Source organism: Muntiacus reevesi, chromosome 19 (genome assembly GCF_963930625.1).
Source record: "Muntiacus reevesi chromosome 19, mMunRee1.1, whole genome shotgun sequence".
Taxonomy (NCBI): Eukaryota; Metazoa; Chordata; class Mammalia; order Artiodactyla; family Cervidae; genus Muntiacus; species Muntiacus reevesi.
This window is the reverse complement of record NC_089267.1, coordinates 30,932,976-30,958,163: the sequence shown is the minus strand read 5'-3', so window position 1 is coordinate 30,958,163 and position 25,188 is coordinate 30,932,976. Positions and strand designations below refer to the sequence as shown.

At 42.3% G+C, this 25,188-nt stretch overlaps 1 protein-coding gene across 2 annotated transcripts in view; it reads left to right on the top strand.

Annotated features, from left to right (window-relative positions):
- The window catches only part of SLC35F1 (solute carrier family 35 member F1), a 400,589-nt gene that overhangs the window by 166,538 nt on the left and 208,863 nt on the right, over nt 1-25,188 (top strand). The window contains exon 1 of one of the 2 annotated variants that reach the window (XM_065911396.1): nt 20,309-20,391. The exons of the other annotated variant lie outside the window; for it this stretch is intronic. Coding sequence (XP_065767468.1) covers nt 20,360-20,391 — 32 coding nt within the window. The 5' untranslated portion in view covers nt 20,309-20,359. Of the gene's footprint in view, nt 1-20,308; nt 20,392-25,188 lie in introns of those variants that run through there. 2 annotated transcript variants of the gene reach the window in all.

The following is a 25,188-nucleotide window of genomic DNA, read 5'->3' as shown; positions in this document are numbered from 1 at the left end:
CAACCCCATGAACCGCAGCACGCCAGGTCTCCCTGTCCATCACCAACTCCTGGAGTTTACCCATACTCATGTCCATTGAGTCAGTGATGCCATCCAACCCTCTCATCCTCTGTCGTCCCCTTCTCCTCCTGCCTTCAGTCTTTCCCAGCATCAGGATCTTTTCAAATGAGTCAGCTCTTTGCATCAGGTGGCCAAAGTATTGGAGTTTCAGCTCCAACATCAGTCCTTCCAATGAACACTCAGGACTGATCTCCTTTAGGATGGACTGGTTGGATCTCCTTGCAGTCCAAGGGACTCTCAAGAGTCTTCTCCAACACCACAGTTCAAAAGCATCAATTCTTTGGTGCTCAGCTTTCTTTATAGTCCAACTCTCACATCCATACATGACTACTGGAAAAACCATAGCCTTGACTAAACAGACCTTTGTTGGCAAAGTAATATCTATGCTGTCTAGGTTGGTCAAAAGTTTCCTTCCAAGAAATAAGTGTCTTTTAATTTCATGACTGCAGTCACCATCTGCAGTAATTTTGGAGCCCAGAAAAATAAAGTCAGCCACTGTTTCCACTGTTTCCCCAACTATTTGCCATGAAGTGATGGGACCAGATGCCATGATCTTAATTTTCTGAATGTTGAGCCTTAAGCCAACTTCTTCACTCTCCTCTTTCACTTTCATCAAGAGGCTCTTTAGTTCTTCTTCACTTTCTGCCATAAGGGTGGTGTTGTCTACATATCTGAGGTTGTTGATATTTCTCCCAGCAATCTTGATTCCAGCTTGTGCTTCTTCCAGCCCAGCGTTTTTCATGATGTACTCTGAATATAAGTTAAATAAGCAGGGTGACAATATACAGCCTTCACGTACTCCTTTTCCTATTTGGAACCAGTCTGTTCCATGTCCACTTCTAGATGTTGCTTCCTGACCTGCATACAGGTTTCTCAAGAGGCAGGTCAGATGGTCTGGTATTCCCATCTCTTTCAGAATTTTCCAGTTTATTGTGATCCACACAGTCAAAGGCTTTGGCATAGTCAATAAAGCAGAAATTGATGTTTTTCTAGAACTCTTGCTTTTTCGATGATCCAGCAGATGTTGGCAATTTGATCTCTGGTTCCTCTGTCTTGTCTAAAACCATATTTAGCTTTCCATATTTAGCTGTAATAGATGCTTTAAAAGGTGTCATAGATGTTGATTCTTATTTTAGCTGCAGTTTTGCACATATACATTTACAGACATTTCTAAAAGATTCAGCACAAACAAGATCGCTCTCTGAATTTCTTGCATCCCTACTGTATTTTCTAATGTGTCAAAAGAGATACAGAATAATTTAAACACAATATTTTCTTGTGAATGCTTTATGTTCTGTATTAGTCAGCTTGTGGTGCCATGAGAAAATATCATAAAGTAGGTGGCCTGAACAAAAGAAATTTATTTTCTCATAGTTCTCAAGTCTAGAAGATCTAAGATCATGGTGCCAACTTGATTAAATTCTGATGAAAGCCTACTTCTTGGCTTGTAGACAGTTACCTTCTTGCTATGTCCTCCCATGGTGGCAAGGGAGCTCTGATGTCTCTTCCTCTTATTATAAAACAGCTAATTTCATCTTGGGAGCTCTACCCTCATGACTTCATCTTAATGAATTATCTTCCAAAGTCCCCACCTCTTAACACGTTCTCATTGAGGATTAAAGCTTCAACATAAGAATTTTGGAGGGACACATTCATTACATAACAACTTCTATTACGGAAGATGTTGTTCAGTCGCTAAGTTGTGTCTGACTCTTTGCCACCCCATGGACTGTAGCACTCCAGGATCCCCTGTCCTTCAGTATCTCCTGGAGTTTGCTCAAACTCATGTCCATTGAGTCAGTGATGCCATCCAACCATCTCATCTCTAATCCCCCTTTACCTCCTGCCCTCAGTCTTTCCCAGCATCAGGGTCTTTTCCAATGAGTCAGCTCTTCGCATCAGGTGGCCGAAGTATTGGAGCTTCACCTTCAGCATCAGTCCTCCCAAAGATTATTCAGGGTTTATTTCCTTTAGGATTGCCTGATTTGATCTCCTTTCTATCCAAGGGACTCTCAAGAGTTCTCTCCAGCACTGCAATTTGAAAGCATCAGTTCTTTGGCATTCAGTCTTCTTTATGGTCCAACTCTCAGATCCTTATGTGACTATTAGAAAAACCATAGCTTTGACTATATGGACCTTTATCAGCAAAGTGATTTCTATTCCTTTTAACATGCTGTCTCATAGGTCATGTTGAATACTAATATACTGATCTTATAACTTTCCTGGATGAATTCATGATTATGTCCAATATGATTGTGTGATTGAGTTACCTTGAAAAGCAATGGGTTTCTAACCGCTGCAGGTGTTCAAATGTAAGCTGGGTCACAAAACTGGTGGAAATTTAAGTGTTTGATGGACTGGGGGGCTAAGTCACCCTGATGGATCTTTCCAATCCTGAAATTCTACAATTCTTAATTTTTTCTGTGGTACATCTATGGTAAACATCAAATTTCCCCTTCTTAAATGCTCAGAATCCACCCAGTTGAGAAATTTCTTCTGAGACGGCAGTCAGGCTGTTCATTTTGTAGTTTGCTGACCCCTTGTTCTTCCTTTTTGGTGACAGTCAGGTCAGCGTGTGCCCGTCTCCTGTCGTGGCTCCCTCTTCCATTTTCTCTGCTCTCTCGGAGGTCAGCGTCAGCAGTTCTGCCATCCATTTGCAAGTTCTGCGGTCACCTCCAGATGTGATTTATTCTTGAACTGTCTTAGAGCAGCAGATGCTCTTTCATCATCCTTCACCTCCCTTCCTTGACAATTTCGTCTTACCAAGAATCATTCCTGTCTCTTCCATGGAAGCTCCTTGCTGACAAAGACCAAAGCAGGAGGTGAACGGAAAGTTCTGCGGTACAGCTGTTGTTTGGATACATTAAGGCATCTGCCCAGCCTGGACCCCAGCCTCCCTTAGTTTGGGAGCATCAGCGCTAATGTTCTATTTTTATGTATTTCTTTTTAAAATGAGTAATTTATTGATGTATTTTTGACTGCACTGGCTCTTAGTTGCGGCGCACAGAATCCTTTGCTGCACAAGCTCTTAGTTGTGGCATGTGGGATCTTAGTTCCCCCACCAGGAATCAAAGCCACATCTCCTGCATTGGAAGGCGATTCTTAACCACTAGACCACCCGGGAAGTCATGTTTTATTTTTAGATGCCTCAATTCCTCCTGGTCTTTCTGAGGTTTCTGACTAGTTTGCGCTTGTCACAAACCTTTCCTTGATTGCATGTCTTTCTCTGTGTATTTCGTACATGTCTTTTAAAATACAGGCTCAGGGGTGGGGGTGGGGTGCAGCAAGGTGGAGCTTGCCCATGCAGTTTCTTTGCTGTCTCTTCCCCTTCGTCCTCATCAGGCTCACAGAACTGTGTAGTATTAGAAAGTGTGTCTTGCCTGCCTCTGAACTTACTGCCATCTGTAAAAGCCTGTCTGTAACACCTGGTCTGCATGCCTCGCTCTTCTCCCTTCTCCCTATGCTCAGAAACTCAGAGATGCTGGGGCCCTGTGTTAGTTTGCTAGAGCTGCCATGACAAGGTACTGCAGGCCGAGGAGGGCTTCAACAATGCGAGTTTATTTTCTTATAGTTCTGGAGGCTAGAAGTCAAAATCAAGGAGTTCACAGGGTTGTTTTTCTGAAGCTTCTCTCCTTGGCTTTTAGATGGCCATCTCCTCCCTGTGTCCTCACGTGGTCTCCCCTCTGTCACCATCTCTGTCCAAATTTTCTCCTCTTAGGAGAACACCAGTTAGATTGGATTTGCCTCCCCCAATGAACGAATTTTAATTTCATTACCTCTTTAAGCACCCAATATCCAAATTCAGTCACATGCTGAGTAGTTAGGAATTAGCACTTCAACGTATGAATGGCGGGGCAGGGGAGACACAGTTCACCCCTAACAAGCCTCTCTTTTCATTTTAGCAGTTGGCGCTAGCAGATGAGAATTAGGTCCGTGATACTTGTTATTTTGCCTTTCTGTTTACCTTTCAGAGATGCAGCAAAATGTCAAGTTCATCTCTGTTGATATGCTTTTGAGGAGGCTCAGCCCAGTGTTCCAGGACTGAATTCATTTAACTCTCCTCTTCCTTCCTAGAGAGCAGCCTGAGCACATGCTTTCTGTGCCTTTGTTCAGGGCTTCCCCATTGGCTCAGCAGTTAAGAGTATGCTTGCAATGCAGGAGCCGTAGATGTAGGTTCAGTCCCTTAGTTGGGAAGATCCCCTGGAGGAGGGCATGGCAACCCACTCCAGTGTTCTTGCCTGGAGAATCCCATGGACAGAGGAGCCTGGCGGGCTACAGTCCATAGGGTTGCAAAGAGGCAGATACAGCTGAAGTGACTGAGCACGCACACATGCTTTTGTCCTAATTCCATCTATCAAAATCCTCCTATCCATCAAGCTCAACTCAGATACCACCCACTGTTTCCCTGCTCCCTGCTGCCATAGTCGTCTGTCTGTATGGTGACGTTTGTAGTTATTTACTTTTCCTGTTGTGTTAGTGTTATTTGTGGCTATTCCTTCTTGCTCATGGGCTTCCCAGACGTCTCAGGGATAAAGAATCCGCCTGCAGTGCAGAATCGACCCAGGGTGGATCTTTGGGTCAGGAAGATCCCCTGGAGAAGGGAATGAAAGCCCACTCCAGTATTCTTGCCTGGAGATTCCTATGGACAAAGGAGCTTGGCGGGCTAGAGTCCATAGGGTTGCAAAGAGTCGAACACGACCGAAGCGACTTAGCAGGCATGCTTCTTGCTCATATACAATGATGAGCATCTTGTAGAAACATTCTGATACCATATTCATCTTTATTCACCCTAAAGCACCAAGCATGTGGTTTGTACTCAGCAACCACTCAACAAATATTACAGTGCTTTGAATTTTATCATAGATTTACACCAACATTCGAAACAACAAACTGTAAAATTATATTTTATAGTTACAAATATTTTCAAAAGAACTATGTAAAAAAATCATTGCTAGGAAGAAAATAATCATTGGATTACCTTAATAGTTACTTTTAATGGCTGCTTGAAGTATTTAGCCTAATTAAAATGTATATCTTTTCATAAATTTTTCATGGTGATCTCACCTTCTAAACTCCCAAAGCACTGTTTGTTCCTAGCAGAGCTTCAGATATATTATTAATGATGGCGTACCTTTTTATCAACATCTTTTCTAGTCACTTATATTAAAATATAGTTCCTTGGTGAGCAGGGGCAATGGTTTATAAATGTTCCATCCCTGACACCTGTTACAATAAACAGTAGATAATGCAAGGCAGGCCACAGAGGGTTACTCTCATCAGTTGTGCAAGTTGCTATCAGATCACGGTCACAAAAGTACTGTCTTGGAAAGAGCTCGTTTGAAAGAATTGCTGAATCTAGCAATTAGGCAGCTTTCCTCATAGTTTATCTCTTAGCCTCTTTTTCCCACTGCGTTTCACCCAGTCACCTTTTACATATTAAAATATTAATGAGCACCACTTGTAATACATTTTATCCTGGAAAGAAATAGAATGTCTTGAAAGAGAATGATGTTTGTGGTGGTAGTAGGGCCAAAGCTACTATGTTTGATGTGCATGTTGTACACTGAGCAAAGACATCAGCCAAAGGGGTGATGCAGCTGAAACCAGTCTGATTAAGCCTCATCAATTCATGCATCCCGGCATGCAGCTATGTTAACCCACAGAAAGGAAGGCTTTTTCTAATTAGCATGAAAGTACTGTACATTTATCAAACTCTGCATCTGTAGAGTTTCATCCACCCCAAACGATACCTTTTTTTGCAGCTTTTGTAAAGATACCTTGTGAACTAGCAGCATCCCTGGGGGTTAGAGAGAGATGGATCTGCCACATATTGCACAACTGGGGGGCCAGAGTGGAAGTAGAGAAATTGGTTGATAATCTCTTGTAGAAACCCAGGAAAGAAATGAGGTTGTCTAGGACCAGGAGATGGAACTGAAGGACCTGCTGATGGATTAGAGACAGGGGTGTGGGGAAGAAGGGGTAGAATGGAAAGGATCACTGGAACACTGGTCTGAGCATTCAGTGATCAGAGTTGCCATTTAGTAAGAGGGGAAAGATTGGAGGTGAGGGCCATAATTATAGAAAAATTTAACAGTTCTGTAAAGACGTCTCACTGTAGTTGCTGCTTGAGGATTTTCTACTTTATACATCTCTGAAGTTCCAAAAACACAGCCATGAGAAGGCTCATTCTATTGTGTGCCCAAAGCCTTAAAAAAGCAAAAGAGCCTGGGCTGACCATTTAGATAAGTGAGCCACCATCTTGGGGCCCATTTGCCCTTACTCATTAGGTACTCATTAGTACCAAAGTACTTTCTTGCCATAAAACACTACCATTAGTTTCTATATCCTTTTGCTCATTTTTGTGATATTATTGTGCATATCACTCAGGAAAAGAGGGTGGCATTAATAGTAAACTATACAGATTCTTCAAGCGAAAAAACAAAATCAACAATACATGCAGAAGCCTCAAGCTGCTCCCTGACTTTTTTTTTTTTTTTTTTTGGCAATAGTACTGGCTCAAAGACAGACACTTGGAAGACTTGTGGACATGTTTTCATGCCTGTAATTCCCGTGAAAGACTACTTTCCTACCCTAGATTTAGATCCTAGGGAAGCATCTGTGGATTACAGAGTGTTCTGTTAATAGTTCTCTCCCAGAGAGTCATCAGCCTGCAATTTGACTTTGCAAAGTGGGAAGGAAAGTCCTTCTTCCATAAGCCAATTTCACAAAACAAAAAACAATGCCTCAATTCTTGACTTGAAGCCTAAAAGCTGTAATGGTCCCATAAATGATTAAAGCAGCAGCTGGTAATGTCTTGGAAACAGATTGATCAGTTGGAATGCTTTAAAATCTGTCTGAATTCTGCATGCCTTTGAGCGGTAGGAACTAACTCTGATGTGAGACTGAGAGTGGGTGTTTAGAACTCAAAGATATCCAGATAGTTATTAAAATCCTGGCAGGGATTGCATCTCTCTAGGACAACTGCTAGCATATTTTAACCCCGAAGTTGTACATAAATTTTAGAAACACTTGGCATAATGAAAACTCATGGTATCCCCTGTTTAACTGGCCAGGATGCTCCAAGTCAATTCTTCTAGGATGGTATTGTCATTTACTTATAGCAAATGGGTTTTGAATGCCTATGATGAATGCAGTGATGATGAGATGGAATCCCTACCCTTGTTGAGCTTATGTCATGGTGGAAAGAAACAGACAATAACTTATTAAATAAAGATTATATGTAAATTCACATAGTAATAAAAGTAATTTCCAGCTGTGCTGGAAATAAAGCTGAAGTGGTAAGATACTACTTTAAAATTAAATATCAGGAAAGGCCTCTCCAAAAAAATAACAGCTGAGCAGAAGTTTCAATGATGAAACATAAAGAGCCAACAGGATACATACCTGGAGGAAGATCTGCATGCCAAAGAAGGAACAGCATATGTGAAACCTTGAGGAAAGAATGGACTTGGAAAAGTTGAAGATTGGTGAGAAGCAGGTGGGGCTGGAGTCCGAGTGTGAGAAGAAGAAAAATTGGCAGAATCCAGATCAAGTGTTGCCTTCTAGATCATAAGGAATTGTGTTTAATTCTATGGAAAAACAGAGTTTTAAATAAGAATGGGATTGACAGAACTGGTTTCTAAAATCATCCCCCTGACTGCTGTGTGGAGAATGGACTCTGGAGGGCACACATGGAAGGAGAAAGACTGAACAGGAGATAATTGCAGTTGTCCAGGCAAAAGGAGATGGTGGGCTGGACTAAGGTGCAAGTGAGAAGGCTGGTCAGAAGTGGCTAGAGATGGAATAAGGTTTGAAAGAGGAACTGATGGAAGTCGGTAGAGGATTGGATTTGGGAGATGAAAAAAGAAAAAGAAGTAAAAGATGACAGGTTGTGACTTAAATTCTTCACCCTTAAGCAATTGGGTGGATTAGTCTTAACTGGATGAATGAATTGGGTCTTTAACCCAAATGAGTAACAGATTTAGATGGAGGTGATGGAGAAATTCAGAATTTAGTCTTGCACTGGTTACTGTGAGATACCTATTATCCAACTAAGTGATGATGTCTAGTCGGTCATTAAGACTCACTTGGATGAGTTACCAAGGGAGTGGAATAGACAAGGAGAAATCTAAGAAACAAAACCTAAGGCCCATTAATCTTTAGTGAGTACATAGGAAGAGCATCCAGTAAAGAAGGAAAACACCAGCAGAATATGATATCCTGGAAGCCAGGGGAATGAAGTCCCAAGAAGATGAGTCAGTAGAAGACTGGTAACTGACTACTATATTTGACAAGACAAAGGCCATGGCTATACTTGACAATAGCACTTTCAGTGAAGAGGTGGGGACTAAAGCCTGCAGTGGATGCATGGAGGGTAGATGAGTCTTTGAAGTTTTCCTCTAGAGGACTTGAGGGAAATCACATGATAGCTTGGAGGGGTTGCCTTTCGTTGCAGTTCTGTTTTTGAGGTGGCAGTTATAGTATGAATCTGTGCTGTTGAGAATGATCAAGAGAGAAAATCAAGATGCAAAACAGACAGCAGGGATATTCTCAAGAGCAAAATCATCTAGTAAGTGAGAGAAGATGGTGTCTAGGACATGGAGGGAAAGTTGGCCTTTGATAAGAGCAGGGATTGTCCTTCCATGCAAACATTAAGGAAGACCACAGAAGTGAAGTGAAAGTTGCTCAGTCATGTCTGACTCTTTGCAAGTGGACTGTACAGTTCATGGTATTCTCCAGGCCAGAATACTGGAGTGGTAGCCTTTCCCTTTTCCAGGGCATCTTCCCAACCCAAGGATCGAACGAACCCAGGTCTGTTGCATTGCAGGCAGATTCTTTACCAGATGAGCCACAAGGGAAGCCCAGGGAAGACTGCATGTACAGGACCAAATAACTTACGTGTGTAAAGGACGTGATAAGTAAACCATGCAGATCTTACAAGAATGCTTTCATTTTTCTAGTGAAATGTGAAGCAGAGTTCGTCAGCTGAGAGTGAAGAAGGCAGAGAAAGTGATGTTGAAAATTTAAGGAGAGAGAGAAAGCAGATTTTTCAGGAAAATAGGGTATGGTTACTTGGTAACACCTAATGCCCTCAAAAGATCTGTCATTAATCTGAATTTATGCTCTTTGTTCTGTTCATTGAAGATCTCAATGAAAAAAGAGCATGGTTTTGGGCAAAGGATGAGGGGGCAGGGGTTAGAGATTAGCTGTGTAAACCAGGACACATTATTAGTTTGGCAAAGTCTCATGTTCTTTATCTGTAAAATGGAGGTGGTAGATTCTGCCCAATGGGGTGCTTGTACATATTACATTGGACAACATATTTGGTGAATGTTTTGCTTTAAAAAACTTGCTGTCAGTCTTCTTCTGCTCATTTGTCATTGGATAAACAGCTATGGAGACTGGTGATTAATAAGTACTGTGCAGGTTTTTTCCTTTTTATCTGACTCAGTCTTACATGTTTGTTTTTTACTGGAATATAGTTGTTTACCATGTTGTGTTAGTTTCTGCTGTATACTGAAGTCGATCAGCTGTGTGTACATAGATCCCCTCCCTCTTGAATCTCCCTCCCACCCCTCCTCCTCTCCCCACCTCTCTAGGTCATCACAGAGCACCAGGCTGAGCCCCCTGTGTGCGGGTTTCACAAGTGCCTAAAGTGGGCCTAAAACTTTGAGGCTTAAGGAAAAGGAGCATCAACCGAAACATGACTAGTACGTTTCCCAGGGGCTCAAGAAGAAACAAAGCTGATAGAAGCCTGACATGGAGGTGCAAATGGAGTTGGAGTTAAAAAGAAGCAACTAGGAAGGAAAGAAGGAAGTAGAAGCAGGAAAAGTTAGAAAGGCCAGGAGTGTGGAATGGAGTTGTGGACCGGATGAAGGTCACAGACATACAGTTCAGCATTTGTGTGTAGGGTTAAGATGGCTCCAGAGCTGATCTTCGTCATTCCCAATTCAGTGCCAAACCCTAGACCTGAGTCCCCAGTTTACTCATTTTACTTTGACAGAGGAAAATGTGAGAATGTAGGCCATGGGAGAGGCATGGTCAAGTGTACTCTCTCAGGAGTGGGGAAAGGAGGGAACTGAATCAACAAAAATTTGGGACATTTGCTGCTAAAACCTATTTCTCTGAGCTTTTTCTGTCCCAAACTCAACCTCTTCCTTCAGTGAAGAGAGTTGCTGATTCAGGACTGAGATTTGCAGTTGGTAAATACCGAATAAATAATGAAATGCTAATATATGCTAATACCATGGACATAGATATTTTTAGGTAAGCCTAAAGTTTTGGCCTAAGAATTTACACCCTATAGCTGAATATATAAGGTTTCTTTAGTTAAGGCAGAAGGCAGTGAATATAAATTGCAAGGAATAAAACCACTTGTAAAACAAGTCTTTGTAGCCATGGTGCCTCTTTTAACTACTGCAATTCTTTTTTGGAAAAGGCAAGGCTATAAATAAATAATCATAGTTCTCTTGGCTGAGTTTCCAAAGTGCTTGGATCTTCAGCTTTGACTGGTTCCACACTGAACAGCCCCTGGTCACCCAGGCACTGTTGTAAAATCTCTTTAGAATGCACAGTAGATATGCTTTTGCTGTTTCTCAAAATCCGAAGTGTTGGCTGTGCAGGATCACACTTCATCTCTAGTTTTCTTCATTCTAGAACTTTCCTACTGAGAAACTTTCAGTGAGCTAAGGAAGATACATCACTCACTTTTCTTTTCAACTGTGTGTTCAACGTCTAACTATAGACATGCAGTAACATTACTGGAAAATGCAGAACCGTGATTGGAAATATGTTCTACTATTCATGGTATCATTCTCCCCTAACCCCGTTCCGCTTCTTTTTCTACTATATCTGTATTTCTGTGCTCAAGCAGAATACTCCCTCTTTCTCTGTTGTTCTACACAGAACTGGTCATACTGTTCTGTCAATTCCACCTGTTTTACAATTGCCGGATCTCTTTATCTTCTTTTCAGCTCAAGATCACAGAAATCTCTTGCTTCATTGTTAACTGGCCCCTTTTCCTCTCTTTACCCTTCTCTCTGTGATTTTCGTTGCAGCCCAGTCGCTTCTTCTAAAAGTCAAAGCTATCACTTCTCTTAAAATTCATAAACTGCTTCCAGTTGCCCCAGGATAAGGGTACACTCTGAGGCTGACTCATTTGGTTCTCCCTCACTGGACCCCACATCCCTTTCTGGCTTCATACGTCCCAGCTTCCTTTTCTCCTATACCTGGACCACACTGTACTGCCTTCAGGACAGCTTCATAAATGCTGTGGAACCAAGGCAGGCAGGCAGGAAGATGGAAGGAAGGAAAGAAGGACAGAAGGGAGGGAAGGAGGAAGGGAGGAAGGGAGGAAAGGAGAGATGGAGGGAAGGAAGGAAGAAGGAAGGAAGGGAAGGAGGCAGAATGAGGAGGAGAGAGAGGAAGGGAGGAAGGTGGGCTTCAAAGGAGAGGAGGAGGGGCTGAGGCAAGTGGGGTTTTCCCTTCCTTTTAAAACATCTCCACCCCATTTCCACTTGTCCTGAGCCAGAGCATTAAAGGTTTTATGTTTTCTTCTCTTTTAGAAGGTTTCCAATAAGTTATGTCTCAGGGGTGTGCGTATATCTCTGCCTCTTTTCCTTTTGGACCCAAGGGCGATGGAAGTCATTTTGGTCTATATGTCAGCTGTCACCAGTGGGATGTCCGAGGTTACAGCCAGAGCTGAGTCTGACAGAGATATTTTTGTGTGTGAAGATCGCTTTGTACAGGAGAGAATATTCAATCTCAAATCTCATTTAGAGAATTATCTTGTTGCTAATACTAGCTGCAGCAGCTGATAATGCTCCAGTGGTCATTCTTTGTACAGATTAAACAAAGGACACTAATCCATTAAAAACATCATTGAGCTTAAATTGGTAATAATTGTCCCATGATTAACAGTTACCTAGCAGTTATTCTAGAATAAAGTTTTCAGTCTTGCTGAGTGAATAGGTGTGGTCTAGGAATTCCTGCTGTTCTCACGTCTATTTATAAATAGGTTTATTTCCAAGTAGCAGTGTCTCCTTTCTAAAAATAAGATTATTATGGCGCTTTGTCCCCTGTGTGCTCTTCCCTCACACAGTGTGAATGGAAAATTCACACTAATACCAATACCCTTCATTAATAACAAGGGTACTTCAGTTCATTCCATAAGTATCTATAATCTATTATGTGCCAGCATGGTTCTAGATGCTGAGGATACAACAAATGAATCAGTCAAAAATCTATGTGCTCCTGGGGTTCATGTTGTTGCTTCACAATAGGAAGTTACCAAGCACTTTCATATCCATGTCTACTTTTGATCATCACAATAATATTATGAAGTATGTAAGGCTGTTGTTGGTGTTTTGGTCAATAAGTTATGTCTGACTCTATGGCAACCCCATGGACTGTATAGCCAGCTAGGCTTCTCTGTCTATGGGACTTCCCAGGCAAGAATATTGGAGCAGGTTGCTGTTTCCTTCTCCAGGGGATCTTCCCAATTCAGGGCTGGAACCCATGTCTCCTGTATTGCAGGAGGATTCTTTACCGCTGAACCACCTGGGAAGTTCCAGATAAGGCTATTATCCTTCACCTAAATTAAGAAAACCTAAGCTCAGGCTGTGTCTTGATGATTTTAAAATTCATAAAGCTGCCTCCAGTTGCCCCCAGATAACAATTGCTCACATTTTTCCAGATCAGAATCAAGGTCTCCTGATGCTAGAACCAGTGCATTTTTCATCATCCAATCTTTCCAGTGGCAATCCAGTTCCTCCAGCCAGTAGGCCTTGTGCACTGGACGCTGGAAGTGAAGATCACTAAAGCACCCCACACAGGAGACCTACTGTTTTTCTATCAGCTTGCCTTTCTTTATACTTCTGATGAATTTTTGCTTCTTTCCCTAACTCCCATATTGTGTGTTTTTGTATACTGCCCTCTTTTCATTTAGGCAGCATCTTTGAATGGCTCTCCATTCAAGGATAGAAGTCCCCAGTGGCCATATCTTCTCCAATATATTCCTGATATGAAGACTAAACTAATGTATCTCATAATATGCCTTTGGATAAAATGATTAGAGGTGGAATTTTATTTTTACTAATCAGGGCAAAGGAGAAATCAAATAAGACAATATTTATTCTTATATTTCATTAATAAAATATATGAAGAATAGAAGGAGGGGGTGTCCCCTTCTCAACATGTTCCCCACCCCCCCAGGTCCCTTTATTTTCTCATCATGGGCTTGGCTTCTTCTCTAGGGTTCCTGCTTTGTGCAAGCCTCTAGGACTGCCTGTGAATGGTGGATGATGGTGTGATAAGGGCCATGGAGAAAACAGCATCAGGAAATGCAATGGTGCTAGAGAAGTTAGATGAAGGGAGGGTCACAGGGAATTATGCTCATGATGTGAGGGACACAACCGCATCCCCTAGAGGTTAGAGGGGAAATTTCAGCAAGATGGTGATGAGGGCGCCAGCGCCCCTAAGACAGGCCAAGATTTTCTGATCTGAGGGCAACCTCATATATTCTGACAAAATCATTAAGAGCAGCGATTCTCAAACTTGAGCAGTAGAATCTCTTGGAAGCCTTGTTTAAGGACATTGGTCTCTTCTGATGCGGGAGGTCTCATGTTATTAGCTGGGGGACTCTGTTTTGAGAACTACTGATCCAGATACTACAGCTGTCAAACAGGGAAGACATATAACCAAGGAGACAGCCTACCTCTCTTTCTCTCTTCTTCCTCAACCATCACCAGAATCCCTTAGTGCTGACTGCTGATTCTTGGAACTGAAATGCTGTCATGCAGTCTCTCATATAAATGGATTTGATTGCTCGGGGAACTGGAGGCAGTGACCTCAGGCTGAAATGGCCTAGTGATAAAGGGCACATCTCAGGTCAGCGGTGAACCGAGACTGTCAGTGCCACCTGCGCCTGGGGAGTCCCACCTTGAACAGCAGTGGACGTAGCTACGGTTCCAGGTCACACCTGGATGGATTAAAGAGGTATCCATCCTTATTCCTTTCATGCTCTCAAAATGGCAATGGAAACAGCCTTTGGTTTAATGTCTAAAAGTTATTGGTATATTTTTGCTCCTTTGTTATTTTTAATAGAAAAAACAATGCATTAGTTTGAGTGTGATTAAGTAACCTGGTGCGTTTTGCATGCATAACACATTTATCCTCACTACAATCCAGTAAGGTAGGGGTTGTTAGTATTACACTCTTTTTATAAAATGAAGTACCTGAGGCACAGAGGGTTTAGATAATTTGCCCAAGCTCACTCAAGGTATAAGTAACAGAAGCAGGATTTGTACCAACGCAAAAGTCTGTTTTTTGAACTATTATATCAGACCGTTTTGTATTTATCACCCAAGTTGGAGCCTTTCAACCTTAGCAAAATGGTTCCTAAGTATTGAACCAAATAGACCACTGAGACAGCTACCCAGAATTAGCCAAACTCAAGGTTAAGGGCACAGCTTTCCACAAGACTGCTCTCACTTCAGACACCATCCTGGCCCAGTTAAGGGGGTTCCCACAGCCACCTTCACTTCAGACTGGCTCCAGATGTGGGGGTCCCTATGAACCCCCTCAGGCTTGTTAATTTGCTGGAATGACTCATAGAACTCAAGAAAGTGCTCTACCTAATGATTAAATTTTTATTATAGCAAAAGCATATACATTAGAACCAGCCAAAAAAAGAGGCACATAGGGAGAAGCCCAAGAGTGTTTCAAACGCGAAGCTTCCATCATCTTTGGGGATGTGTTTCCCTCTTCCCATATCAAAATGTAAGAATACTCAGAGTACTACCAACCATGGCAGCTCACCTAGGTTGTTATTGATGCTTCCTAATGCAGGCATGATAGATTGAATCATCAACCACGTGGCTGAACCCAGTCTCGAACCCCTCTACTCTCCATGGGGTTAGCGCTGATATCAGGGGCTCAAAGCCTGGACATGATTGGTCTTTCTGGTGTGGCCAGGCTCCATGCTTGAAACACATCCTCAGCATAAACGCTCAGGTGTGGTCCAGCGACCCACCGTGCATATCAAATACCCTCCCATTTACTTGGGAAATTCCAAAGGTTTAAAGGTTGCCTCCCAGGACTGGAGACAAAGGCCAGCTAGATTCTTTAGTACACGGAAGCAGAGCCCAGCAAGGTGGTGGAACAGGGCTGCCTGCTCCCATGTGACTTTTATGACATTTTTTTAGGTCAACAGCACTATTTCTGGGCCAGGCAGTCGTCTCGCTGTCATAGAAAGGAGAAGAATTTTCTCCTGGAATTTCTGCAAATAAGCACTAAGTCAGAAAAAGTAACACTGGAGAGAGTGTCTAAATTAGGAGAAAGCCAGAGAGCTCTAAGCGGCAGCGGCTACCCACAGCCCTGCAGCAATTTGCAGTGAACTCGCTCGCAGACAAACCAAACAAACTCCTTAGTAAGACAGCGAGTGTCTGCCGTGTGAATTGAGGGCCACAGAACTCCACAGTCGTGAAGCTTTTATACACCCCACATGTAAATTACAGTGCTGGTGAATTGGGGTTGGTTCACATGTAAATGAGAAAATGCCAGAGTTAACCAAGTCTGTCTTTGAAAAGAATGGATATCTAGGAACTAAAGACTGTACTGAGGTACTTGCAAATAATAGAGAGAGAGAGCTGTTCTGATTCCAAGAGACCTCTAGAATGAAAAATAATGAGGGATGGAAGGGGGAGGGGAGGGTAAAACATCAGAAGACGCAATCTTCCATGAAAATCTGCCTGTACACCATTAATGTCTGTCTCTACAAATAAGAACAAGCAGATGAGAAAATAGTAAGGAGGTACGTAAATAAAAGCAGGGGTGAGCTCTGAAGGGAAGCCTGTTATGCATGGATGGAGCCTTTTATTTTAAAGGGCTGGCTGTTATAAAAAATATGCACATTACACACATGTTTATAGCTCACTCAAAACATGGGGTTTCCTATTATGTTCAGCCCTCTTTTCTCGGAAACTGAAGCCCATCAAATCTGAAGAGTAGAATCAGGATTTCCACTAGGAAGGAGGAAGAGGTGAAGGAATATTTTATTTTGCCTGGATATACACATCTGAGTATCCTGGACATTTGCAACATAGATTGATTTGCCTTCACACTGGCAAGCGAGTGAACGAGCTAAGTCGCTTCAGTCATGTCCAACTCTTTGTGACCCCATGGACGGTAACCCGCCAGGCTCCTCCATCCATGGGGATTCTCCAGGGAAGAATCCTGGAATGGGTTGCTATTCCCTCCTCCAGGAGATCTTCCCAACCCAGGGATTGAACCTGCATCTCTTATGTCTGCAGCATTGGCAGGCAGGTTCTTTACCACTAGCGCCTCCTGGGAAACCGTGCTGTCTTTATTCTTCACTTGCTAACTAGACATCTGAGAGAGATGGGATTTTATGATCACTATGGCAGCTTTTAAACTATTAAACTCCTCCCTTTAGGTCCAGTGCTTCTGGGTTAAGCAACATAAACTGGTACCCAATAGCAATGTACAGCAAGTACTTTTTCCTTTTTCTGCCCCCCCCCTTTTTTTTAAGAAAAAATAATGGGTTAATATTGCAATAATTACAACCAGCTTGTTTGTAATGTGACAGCTCTGGGTGAAGAAGAATTAGAAATGTCAGTGGAAGCTGAGTGAAATTTTATGTCATGGCACAAGTGTCGCTGAAATAAGTTGCTTCACATTAAGAGAAAGCAGCCATTGCTGTGCCTCAGGAACTCAGCCGTGGGATCTGAGGCTTAATGACTCCCATCCTCTTTGAATTCTCCTTTCCTGGGTCTGTCCCCATCAGCCAGAGGTAAAACCAGTGCTTGGCAGGAAAGGAAGTGTTTCCCTGAAAAGAGCAGGTCTAGATACAGGAGAAAATTCCCATGTAACACAGCTGGCTATGATACCAGGGCAGTGAAAAGAAAATGGACTTCTGTATGTGCCTAGACCTACATCTGTACCCCTGTTCGGTGCTCAATAGCCTAGGGCAGTTTATTCTACCGATCTGAACCTCCATTTGTAAAATTGAGATAATCTTTGAGATAACTGAGATAATCTTTAGGTCTATATCCCAAGGTGGTTTTCAGGATTAAGTAAGTGAACATATCTGTAGTTTCTGAAACACAGTAGATGCCCGCTCCTAAGAAGAATACATTGAATATCAAGTGAGTGAATTTCTAATGGAAAACTGAAGCAAAAAACAATTATCATTGACTTCAAAAGTTGATGCATGTCTTAGAAAAACACATGTGTATTTTCCTTTACTCAAATACTGCTGCACTTCTGACACCTGATGTCTGGAAAGGTTTTGTTTTCCAGACATCAGGCAATTCTGTGGCACCAGCTGGGTGTCCTGCAATTCAACTCAGTTCTTATACTACCTACCTTGTGTTAGCATCAGATCCACAAACTAATATTTCCAAGCCAAACTTCAGTCTGCTTGCCTACCACACAGCAAAGCCAATCTACTGACACCTGGCTGTAGTGAAGGAGAGTACAGCATTTATTTGTAGGGTGCCAGGCAAGGAGGATGGGCAACTGGCTATCCCCTGGCTATCAGGGGAGGATTTTTAAAGGCAACTTTTGGCTTGAGGGTTGCAGCTTGTAGACTTTCTTCTGATTGGATGGTGGTGTGGTAACAAGGTGGTGTTTCTGGGGTCTTAGTCATTAAGCTACTCATTTCCACCAGCCTGAGGTCCAAGTGCTTGTGGTCAGCATGTAGTCAACACCCCTACCTGGCAGACAAATTTCTTATCTGCAAAAGAATTCAAAATATGCATCAGATTGTTATGTATATTGCTTGAGAAGGAACTAGGACTCTTTTATCACTGAGTGTGTACATATATACACACACATATAATATATATATATTTGATCTATCATTACTTTTCTTGCTTAATTACTTTTCCTTTCTTTCTGCATTCCCTCACTTCCCTAATTAGTATCTACTGAATCTGCTCACTGGAACTCACGGAAGGCCTAGGACACTAAAGCTTGTTTCTACAAATAAGAAATTGGGGGACACAGAAGAGTTTTTATAAGTGGGAGGTCCCCACAGGTTCCCGCTATTTCCATCCCCTTTTTTTCTTCAATACTCCACAGTCCTGAGGGGAACAGGGGCAGGGCAAGAAAGGGAATGAAGTTTTGGATAGAAAAGTTAATCACGAACTCCGCAAAGGAATTCGGTTTTAGGGGGATTCAATTTCATTACGATCTCTGTCCCACAACAAGGCTCTGACTTCGGATGCTAATTGCAAGTTGCAAGTTGTCACCTATTCTTCTTACCAGCCGGATTTAAATCAGGATTCCTACAGCCCCTTTATTGGGTTTGATAATGTGCTAGAAAAGGTCACAGAACATTTACCAGTTTACTATAAAAAGATATGGTAAAAGATAGAGATGAACACCTAGATGGAAGAGATACATAGGTCAAGGATGGGGGAAGGACCTTGGAGCATCCCTGCCTTCTTTGTTGTGTGCACCACCCTCCCAGCATCTCCATGTGTTCAGCAATCCTGAGGCTCTCCAAACTCCTTTCTCTAGAACTTTCTATGGAGGCTTTGTTACACTGGCATGATTGATTAAATCATTGCCAATTGGTGATGGAACTCCGTCTTCCAGCCTCCCTCCCCTCCCTAGAGGTCAGGGTTGGGGCTGAAATTTACAGTTCTCTAATGGTGTGATTGGCTCCCCTGGCAACCTGGCAGCCAGCCCCCATCCTTAAGAGCTTTTCAAAAGTCACCTCATTAACATAAACTCAGATGTGGTTGAAAGGGGCTAGTTATGGACAATAAAAATCCCTCATTTCACCTTTCTTGCTCTGGAGCTATTTCAGGAGCTGGAAACAAAAGGTGCCCCTTTAGTTCTTTTTGTTTTTTAACCTTTATTTTATATTAGAGTATCACCAATTAACAATGTTGTGATAGTTTCAGGAGAACAGCAAATGAACTCAGCCACACACACACATATATCCATTCTCCTCCAAGCTCCCCTCCCATCTGGGTTGCTACGTAACACTGTAGTTCTTATCACTTAGGAAATTGCAAAGGATTTAGAAGCTCTGTGCTAAGAATCAAGAATGGAGACTAAGTACCTATTTCTTATCATAAATCATACTATCACAATGCCTAGTTTATCTTATGAGCTGTCAACTCAGTGACCTGCTGTAACGGGGTCGTAAGGTCCAGCTGAGAACATTCATCTGTTGGTTGGCAGCATGCCCTTTGGCTCTCCTGCGCTGATGCCTGCTGCCTAAGCAGAAGGCTGGTTCTGTCTGCATGTCGAGTGGGTGGAGCAGCCCCACCCCAGGACTGTGCCCACCTAGACCGCTGCCCTCCATGCCCAGGTCTGGGAAGCTTTAGGGAGCACTTTTCAATCCACTTGCCAAACATGCTGCCCCAGAAATGGCAGGGGAGTCACCACATGGTGCCAAACGATCCCAAGTGTGGGCTGGCTTATTTAGGGAAACGTCAACTGTCTCTGGGAAGGGAGACAGCTTATCTGGAGCTGTGAGCGGCACCTCTCTACCCTTTCCTGTCCTTCTGCAAGAGACAGCAGGTCTTTGAAGAGAGGGGTCATGTCCCAGAGCATCTAAGTTTGCTTTGTTTACAAGTGAAGCTTGTCCAAACTTGAATGATTGTTCAGCAGCCTGGAAATGGTTTTTATACTGAATGTTTTACACTGAACATTTTCATTTTCCATCATTTAGTTCTGCCAGAAGTTATTTTTAACCAATAATGCCACTTAAAAAAATTTCAGAGTTCGAAGTAGATGGCTAGTTTTATCAGCAGATGCCTCCTAGTGAACTTACTCTGAAAATGTCAACACACAGAAGAAATACTGCGTATTGCTTCCTGGCCAGGTAGCATTTTAAAACCATGCATGCCAGTTCAGAATCATATTGGACTTTTCTCCTTTCTTCTGTAAGGGCTGGCTAAGCAAAGGCAAGAAGAGTCTTTTCCTGCCTTGAATTTCCAGATTCAAATTAACAAGAGAAAAGCATCACATTTACTTAATAAAAGTTCTACCTGACATGGAAGCCTCATGAGGAAATGAAAGAAACAAACCTGAGATATTTGTGCTTGTATTGATGGAGTCAAAAGTCACATGGGCTTCCCAGGTGGTGCTAATGGTAAAGAATCCGTCTGCCAATGCAGGAGACGCAAGAGACATGGGTTTGATCCCTGGGTTGGAAAGATCCCCTGGAGTAAGAAATAGTAACCCACTCCAGTATTCTTGGAAAATTCCATGGGCAGAGGCGCAAAAAGCTGGACATGACCGAGCAACTGAACACACAGTCATGCAGCAGTGTGATCAGCCACAGGGTGTGAGGTAAGTGGAGTAAACTGGGCAAACAGCAAGCCTTGTTTGTTGGGTTCTTCTTGGAGTCCTTTTATCTTGAGGCTGTGTCTTTCCTGTAGGGACAAGGAGGACACCTCTCACAGGAGGGTTTTATGACCTGTTAAAAGGGAGAAGGGCAAGGAGTGGGGGGGAATTAGGGCCCTTTTTTTCTCTACTGTTTTCTCAAACTCCTTTGGCATAAAACATTAAATATGTCAATGTGCCATATTCTGGAATAGGAGGCCTGGAAACCCCCCTTTTTTTTAAACATTATTGAAGTACTTGTATTTAAATACTCCAAGGTCTATTTAGAGATTGGATTGTGTGTCTAGCCTGGTTCAGAGGTTGTATGGCATAGTGCTCTAGAATAAGACTGCCCAGGATCAGATCTTGGCTTCCCCATCTCTTGGCTGTAAGCTCTTGGGCAGATTCCTTAACCTCCCTGATCCTTACAACATCCATGACATGTAAATAATAAGGTAAGAAGCATAGGATTCTTGTGAGTTTCAGGTAACACATGAAGCACAGTGTCAGATACATGGTAAAGTGAAGTCACTCAGTCGTGTCTGACTCTTTGCGACCCCGTGGACTGTAGGCCACCAGGCTCCTCCATCCATGGTATTTCCCAGGCAAGAATACTGGAGTGGGTTGCCATTTGCTTCTCCAGGGAATCTTCCTGACCCAGGGATTGAACCCGGGTCTCCCGCATTGCAGGTACACATTAAGGGCTCCGTAAATGTTAGCTACTTTCTTCCTTCGCTTATGGGGAATTTTGTAAATTTTAGTAACTTTGTTTTCGTTGTTTGTGGTTCATTTCTCAAGTTCAGCCCCTGTAGGCTTTGTACTGTAAGCAAATACATAGAAGGGAGAAATCATGAGGCCCTAACTGAGATGTTTTTCTTAATGAATAAAGAACTGAAAATAAAGAAAATGTATCATTCTGCAGAATCTCACTATGGCTCCTGAAGGCAGGAGCTGCAAAGCTTTGGACCAGTGTAACACAAACCCCAGTGATCTTCAGCCATTTGCCTAGTGCCCTTTCAAGGGAAAAAGCTCCTGAGGCTGAATCTGCCTGTTCTGTCTTCTCTGTGTTAAGCCCGTAGAATGACTGCTCCCCTCCAAGTCCAGCCCCTCTAGTCGCTACGACTGTGGTGTTCTAAGCTTGCTTGTCCTCGACAGGGACCTCGTTGTTCCTTCCCCTTCTTGAGTCCTTCTGTTGAACCCCCCAGAGCTGCTCCTTCACTCTTGTATTTCCACAACCTGTTCTCAAAGCCTTCCCTCCACTCTGCCTGGCTTTCTCTTGAGTACACCACTTTTCTCAAAGGGTAGCTGAGTCTTATTTTGCATCTGTGGTTCCTCGGGGTAAGGCAGCAGATCAGTTGCTCTGTTTGCTTTGTTATATCCAACTATAAACTTACCCCTTCTCTTGTGAACATGCCATTCACTGATGCCCCCCTTTCTTGCTGTTTTCTCCTCCCCAATCCTGCTCATCCATAGAAGACTTGGATAATTGCTTCATAGTCTCCATCTCCATCTCCATCTCCAGGAAGGCCTCAATGGGTGATTTCAATATCCATGAGTGATGGCCATTTAACACCATGGACTTCAAATCTTTCACCTGTGTATCTCCTCTTCCTTGACCTTCTATCATCTTAGAAATGCCCTCCATGTCTACCCCTGGACTTTGTGTCACCATCTCCAAAATAAATAGCTCTGGCACTCGACATTCTGTCTGAAACCTTCTCTTGTTCTAATTTGTTTGCTCCACTACGCACACTATGCCCAGTCTTTGACATTCTTTCCACTTCATCATTCCCTCCGATTCACTGACCTCTTTACTCATTCCCCACGTGTCTTTTAATAGCATCCTTAACTATCTTAGATTCAAAGGTCTATTTTTCTAATAGGACTCTGGCTGATACCGTTAACTTCCTTTCTTCTCTGTCTTTTCATAAACACTCATTAGATAAGAGATTGAACTCTAGATGAACACACTTTAATACTCAGTTCATGCCTATTTCTGACCAGTGCAGTGCTGATAAAGAAGAATCACACATCAAAGTAGATAATATGACTACCTGTTCATGGTCTCTAACCTCAAAGAGACCCTCAGTGCTACCTGACAAACCTGCTTTTTTCTATTCATTCTCCCAAACTCCACAATAAATATTTCAAATTATCTCCAGTCTTTTCAAATCTCAGTTACCCCATCTCTGCTTCTTTGTACTTTAAGGGCAAATTAGTAGCCATAAGCCAGCAACTAGGTCTTGATAAGACTGATGTTATACCAACTAATAAAAAAAATTAAAAAAAAAGAAGACTGATGTTATCAAGTCTGAAAAACGATGACTCAGTGCACATCCTCCCCCCCTCACCTCCTGTAGGATAGGAGAGCGGACCCTTTGTAAAACTAGTAATGACCCCTCCACCCAAGCTTTATAAACTATCCTTCTATTTTCTCTAGAAACCACAGCTATCAGTTCTCCTTGGTCTCCCATTGCAGTGTTTTACTTTCAACAGGAACTTAAGCTCAAGAGAAATCTTGATTCCTCTCGCCATACCAACCCAATGATGTACTCTCATTTTTCTTTTTCTTGATGGCACCACCTTCCACCCAGTTACTCATGGCAACGTCCTCAGACATCCTTGTTCCCTGGTTTCTTTCTCAGCCATGCGATCCATCAGCAAGCCGTGTTGGCTTTATATCCACTGTTGAGCTAAGTCTGATCGCTGCTCAGTTTCACCTCTTCGTCTCTCTTCCATGTACTGGAGTGGGAGCTGTCTAACTGGTCTTACTGGTTGTTTCTTTTGATCTCTTATAACCCACCCCTACACACTAACAAGGAGACTAATTGTTTTAAAGTTTAAATAAGCTCATTTACTACAAGATCACTTCCCCTGGTGAAAACTCTGTGAACTCGTTCCTATTGCGATTAGAATAAAATTCAAAGTCCTTTCTATGACAGAGGGGCTATGCCTCCCTCTCATATTTTATTTTGTACTACTTCTCATTTTCCATACTCCCTGAACTCCCTGTGTTCAGCCCTTTGGACCCACCAGGCTGTCTGTTCCCTCTGTTACACATGGTCCTTCTCTTCATTTCAGCCTCCACAGAAGTGCCTTTTCACCACCAACATCACTTTATATCATTTTCTTTATAGCATTCATCATCAACTGATATTAATGTTATTTGCTTATCATTTATTCCTGGTTTCCCTAATACATGGCAAGTTCAGAAAGAATGGGGATGGAGCCTGTCTTGCTTGTTGCTATGGTCTAGTGCTTAGAACAATGATATATAGTAGATGGTGAGGACCCCCCAAAAGGCTAAAAGCGCTAGGAGTCTGCTTGCAGGTGCTTTTTCACGTACATGTGTAAAAACACCTTGGATGTATGGTTAAAGTAGAGGAAATTACTTGAAGATCTTTTTGCAAGAGCAGTTGTCTCCCTAAAATACCTTGTCTGTTTTTGCACCTTGTTATTATGAGAGCGTGGGTTGGGGAATTATTTTGAATTCCATTCTTACTGTGTTTTCCCCATGCTGAAAACTATCAATCAGCTACTATCTATTAGAATTTTTTTTATCAAGCTGCAGACAGACAAATGAGTTTAGCGTCTTGTGTTACAGTGACATTTTATGGATGTATCATTTTCTTATGCTGGGAAAATTAAACTTCTCATAAGATTAAATTGTAATACTTATTACTTTTCTTTGTTTTGAATCATTCTCAAGTCCTTTAGCCTGTGCTTCTTTGAAGGCATTTCTGCTGGGTATATTATAAGAATTTCAAGTCAGAGAAACTGAGAAAACACAGTGAAAGTTAATGAAGAAGAATGTCAAAGGAATGGATTAATTTAAGATGGAACTTCACATGTAGGAACAACTTCTTATTGTAGGAGTATCACAAGAGACAAAAGATGAGACTCATATTCCAGAGGAAAGATGAGATTCAGATAAGAAAAAGTGAGGCAAAGCCTATGATAAAATCTGAATATTTGAACTGGATTAAAGAGGCTTACCTACACAGATGAGAAATGGATGATATAAACAGATGTGGAGCATGTGGAGAAATTTGGATGGCCAAAGGTGGGTAACTGTGCCAGGACCTCGGCCACAATCTAAGCAAACAGGAGTGAGTGACTGTGGGAATGCTAGCTCTTAGAATTGCAAGAGCATTGACTGATGCGTCTAGGGATCTTTTCTAAACAACCCTTCTTTTATTCTTTCCAGTGCCAGAGGTATGACAGCATTCTGTTCAAGGCTCATACGTAAACTTTCTCTCTGCACTGCCTTGAAAGGAAAGTACTGTGTTCTAAGTAAACAATGCTTAGGATCACGCCTCAGTTGGATATGAAATCTCATTAGGGTTTCAACATCTAGCACATAGATCTAAGAACTGGGAGAATATACAAACCTTTCTTGGGGGAAAAAACAAAAACTAAAGTTGATCTAAAATAGTTTGAGAGAAATGTGTATTAGAAAGAGGAATTATTCCAAGTTGCTTTATCTTAGAGTAGGAATAAATCACACAGGATAGTGTATTGGTAAATAGAATACCAGTAATCCACACATGGGAGATATTCAGCAATTTATTTATTGAAGGAAGATAGTAATTCTGAGGCATAAAAAACTAATCCTCTATTGAGATGTAACAATGTAAACCTTTCTAAATCCCTATGAAGAAATGCACTGATCATGAGGATATCCTTAGGGAGACAAATGTGTGCAAACACACACACCCACACACAAAGAAAAAGAAACAGGAAAAGAACCTGTAAGGAACACCG